The following is a 5,000-nucleotide window of genomic DNA, read 5'->3' as shown; positions in this document are numbered from 1 at the left end:
TCAAAGCCGTGGTTCGTTCGAAAAAAATATCTTGCAGTTCGTTCGAAAAAAAAAAAAAGAAAAAAAAAATAATCTTGTCGTTCGTTCGATCCATTTGTTTCTTGTCAGAGACGATTTAATAAGATGTAAAGAAAAGCAAACAAAAATGAAAAAGAAAAAAAAACAAAAAAAAAAAAAAAAAAAAAAAAAAAGAAAACTGATTGGAACGAAACGAAACGAAACGAAACAAAGTCAAAGATTACGAAGACTTTCGTTTTAGGTGGATGATATTGTTTAAATCGAGAAAAAAAGAAATGAATAGAACAAAATAAAAGACAATAAAATAAACAAGGAAAGCGGAAGGAAAATATTATTATGCCTAAGCAACATCGCCTTTCTTTATAACGCGGCTTTTGCGCAAAAATTTACACAGACACACACACACACACACACACAAAACAAACACACGCATAGATATACCCATACAAACGCACACGCACAAACACATACATACATACATACATACATACATACATACATACATACATACATACATACATACATACATACATACATACATACATATACTCAAACACGCAGAAAAGCGCGAACTCTTTCTTCGTCACACATCAATCTGCCTTTTTTATATAGATATTAATCAACCTGTACTTTCTCTTTTTTATAGGGGTAGGGCGTCCCAAAAGTAAGTTGAAATCGCTCGAGGTGTTTTATTATATACGTCAATAATACTTCTTTTCAACCTCCCCCCTCTACTCGCCCCCTTCGCCGTCCAACTATCAATCACTTTTCTTTCTCTTTCTGTGTCTCTTTGTCTATTTTCTCTCTGTCTCTCTCTCTCTCTCTTTCTCTCTCTCTTTCTCTCTCTCTCTCTCTCTCTCTCTCTCTCTCTCTCTCTCTCTTCCCTCCCCCTTTCTTTGCGTTCGCTCTGATCAACAAAATCCTTTGCGCTCATATTCAGTGAAAGAAAAGAAATTCTGATTAATTAATTTAAAAAAAAAAAAAAAAAAAAAAGATAAAAAACAAGAAAAAGAAAAACGGAAGATCAAACGAACGAAATCCTTTAAATACTTTCGAAAGATTTTTGTTTCTTTTTCTTCTTCTTCTTCTTCTTCTTCTTTTTTTTTTCTTTCTTTTTTTCTTTTTTTTCTTTTTTTTCTTTTTTTTTCTTTTTGATAATTCATCCACCGTAGGTAATAAATCTTTCTTTTTTTTCTGGTTTCTTTTTTTTTTTACATTTTTTTTTTTTTATTTTATTTCTATTTCTCTCGTCGATGGACGTATTGTGTTTCGTGGAAAAAAAAAAATATAAGAAAGAAAAAAAAAAAAAAAAGAAGAATCTGAGAAAAAGAAACAAAAAAGAAATTTTGGCAGCTATCTGGCCGGACCGCATACCAATTGCATAACAAGCATATGCAACTAATTTAACCTGCGTTGGCTGGATAATCGCCAAAAAATGCGCGCGCGCGCGCTTGCACGCGCTCTTATTTCATAGTTAGATATATACATATATACATATATACATATATACATAGATACATGCATACATGCATAGATACATGTAATAAGTCTAATAGTAACTATCAAGTGGTTTATTCTTACGCTTAAACGACCGAATTTTATGCGAATTTCGTAATAGAACATTAGCGATCTTACAAATGAACGAAATTAAATTCGAATTAAATTTTTCTATTCGAATCTATTCATAGAGAAATTTTGAAGTTTTGAAATTTTTGAGTAAGGTAAAAATGGAAAAGGAAAAAAATGCTCCCGTTGCAGAGCGCATCCTTCAGCCCTAGCCGTCGCCCACCTCCCACCGTCGCCGCCTCCTGATCACCACTACACCCGACACGCCAGTGCTGACACTTTGTTTAATCGCCCGTTTGCCAAATCACAACCCCTGCCCAGCCCCCTCCCCTATCAAAAAAAAGCCCAGCTATCTCTCTCTCTCTCTCTCTCTCTCTCTCTCACTATCTCTATCTCTATCTCTATCTCTCTCACGTGTATCTTTATGTTTTTTGTATCTCTTTTATGCAGTTATATATACCCCCGCAATGTTATTTTCGTGTTCTTATATTTATTTATTTATATTCTTTTTTTTTGTCCATCGATCCATCCATCCATCTATCTATCTCTATCTATCTATCTATCTATCTATCTATCTATCTATCTATTTATCTATTTATCTATCTGTCTATCTGTCTGTCTGTCTGTCTGTCTATCTATCTACCTGTCTATTTATTTTATCTGTCTATTTATATCATCTATGTTTCTCTGAGTATTGTTTATTAACGAGTGATAGATAATCGTTTTATCTAAGGAGAAAAAAAAAAAAAAGAAAAAAGAAAATTATTCGTATGTTTCTTACGTCCGTCATGATTGTTGTCGTTCCTTTTCTGGTTTACTTTGCATTGTTCTTCTTTCTCTTACCCCTTTCATACGCTCTCGTTCATCCCCCCCTACCCATCACCCCAATGTGTACGTACCCACACACGTACCTTACGTAATTACAATTACTGTGTTGTATTCTTCATTCGAAAAAAAAAAAAAAAAAAAAGGGACTCGTCGAACTTGCACAACTAATATATCTCCTTCTACCCTATCACCAATCGCCGAACTACCCCATCTGCCCTCCACCTCCCACCCCCCTAAAAAAAGGTTTCGTTTATCTCGTTTGTTTTCTTCATCATCATTTTTTCATTGGTTTTTTTTTTTTTTTTTTTTTTTTTTTTTATTAACGATTAATCGCACACGGATTAATTGTTATTCTCGTGATAATAATTACGTAATTAACGTAATCGATTTAAGTTACATCGATCTTTATTTTTATCTCTCTCTCTCTCTCTCTCTCTCTCTCTGTCTGTCTCTCTTTCTTTCTCTCTCTCTCTCTCTCTTTCTTTCTACCACGTGTATACTTTACGCATTTATATATATTTAATTCGTTCAACAATAAAAAAAAAAAAAAAAAAAAAAAAAATAAATAAATAAATAAAAAAATAAAAAATAAAAAGAAAGAAAAGAAGAAAACAAAGAAGAAAATTCGAAGGAAATTTTTCTTTCGAATTTTCTTTCGAAGAAAAAAAAAAAAGAAATCCGTACGATAACCTCGTTTATATACAGTATACAGAGAGTACATGTAGAGTATATCGAGATGATCATCTCTCGAGATATTATTCTTAGTACGAATTTCAAAAAGAGAGAGAGAGAGAGAGAGAGAGAGAGAGAGAGAGAGAGAGAAAGAGAAAGAGAAAGAGACAGAGATAAAACGCGTTTTCGTAGAACGAAACCTCAGGGTGGGTTCGCTGACACCACAAAAATCGACGACGATGACGACGATGTCGACGACGATGACGACGACGACGACGACGACGATGTCGACGACGATGAGGAGGACGACAAATACGACGATAGTTAGCTGCATCTAGAGTATCTATAATCACGACTTATGGCCGACTGGTTTTCTTGGCATTCGGTCAAGTATCTCTCTCCCCCTTTCTCAGTCACCCCCCATCTCTCTCACTCTCTCTCTCTAGAATTATCTATCTATCTATCTATATCTCTATTTCTATCTCTATCTATTTTTCGCTAGCTCGCTCGCTCGCTCGCTATCAATCTTTTCGTAATTTTTTGCGACGATGACGATGACGATGACGAAAACATGAAAAACGATGATTCACGTTGCCCGAAATGATAACGCGATTCGAATTAGAGTACGTGATGCATTATGAAATCATTTAAAACCCAATGATTCTCAAAATTGTTGCTACACGTAATAATAAATCATTCGTTGAAGGTAACGTGAGGGAAAAGGGGATACGAAACAAATACGAAAGCCTGTCGCGTGATAGCACGAATGGAAGTAGAAAAAATAAAAGAAATCAAAAAAGGGGAAGAAAAAAAACAAAGAAAAAAAAGAAAAAAAAGAAAAACAGAACGCAAATAAAAATAAAAGAGAAAAAGTGAAGGCTATTAAAAATCCTCGCGATTACGTTCCTGAAGGATTTTAAATCCAAACTTTTCGTATCCACCTTCTCTCTTTTAATGTGCATACACACACACACACACGCACACACACACACATATGTATTTTTTATTTTTTTATTTTTTTATTTTTTTATTTTTTTATTTTTTTATTTTTTTACTTTATTCAACATTGTTATCATACACACACACACACACACACATATATATATAACTATAGTTCGATTTATTTATAAAAGAGTTACGTTATTTATACACGCATACACACACATACACGCACAAATTTCAAATGGATACGTGAAGCATTAAATTTGATTGAGAAACATTGATGGTTCAGCCTACATCCCCCTATCACCATCATTTTTTTTATCTCTTCATAATAATCCTATTTCAATTTCATTTGTCCTGCGTCCACCTTCGTGGTCGTCGAATGAAAAAAGAAAAAACAAAAAAAAGAAAAAAGGAAAAAAAAAGAAAAAAGCAAAAAAGAAAAAAGAACGAGAAAAAAACGAACTACTTCCAAGTTCGAATTTCGTTCTCTCGTTTTTTTCTTCTTCTCACTTTTTTCTTTTTTTCTTCCTTTTGGGGCACACCACTCCCCCCGCTTCCTACCGCCCCTCTATCAGTCCCAATCATCCGCCATTTTGAACAATCGATCGTTTCAAATGTCCCCGTCTTGAACGACGAAAACAATTGATGACGTTACGTTCTTCGTACGTCAATTAATTGAAAATCAATGGTATTAATTAATTAAATTAATTATCAGACTGATTAATTAATTATCGTCAATATCAATGATCGAGGGAAAAATTGTTTGAGATTGATCGATCGTTTCTTTGAAAGGGGAGATGGTTAGGAGTTAGGGGTTAGAGGGTGAGAAGGAGGAAAAGGAAAAAAAGAAAAAAAAAAAAGAAAGAAAAACGAAAAAAAAAGAAAAAGAAAAATGAAAAAGGAGGGGCGGGAAAAAAAACCAAAGGGAAAATAAACGACGAAATTGTTCTCTGTCGCTTTTGTTTCAAAGG

At 33.8% G+C, this 5,000-nt stretch overlaps 1 protein-coding gene across 6 annotated transcripts in view; it reads left to right on the top strand.

Moving 5' to 3' along the window:
- Positions 1-5,000, top strand: part of TpnT (troponin T, skeletal muscle) — a 25,278-nt gene that overhangs the window by 11,855 nt on the left and 8,423 nt on the right. For 5 of the 6 annotated variants that reach the window (XM_035869028.2, XM_035869020.2, XM_035869025.2 and 2 more), the window contains one exon: positions 665-682. The exons of the other annotated variant lie outside the window; for it this stretch is intronic. In XM_035869028.2, the coding sequence (XP_035724921.1) occupies positions 665-682 (18 nt within the window). The remainder of the gene's footprint in view (positions 1-664; positions 683-5,000) is intronic. 6 annotated transcript variants of the gene reach the window in all.

The sequence above is a fragment of the Vespa mandarinia genome, chromosome 24, assembly GCF_050613455.1.
Source record: "Vespa mandarinia isolate Hongniang chromosome 24, ASM5061345v1, whole genome shotgun sequence".
Classification (NCBI taxonomy): domain Eukaryota; kingdom Metazoa; phylum Arthropoda; class Insecta; order Hymenoptera; family Vespidae; genus Vespa; species Vespa mandarinia.
Note: the sequence above shows the minus strand (reverse complement) of the source record. Positions and strands in the feature narration are given on the sequence as shown.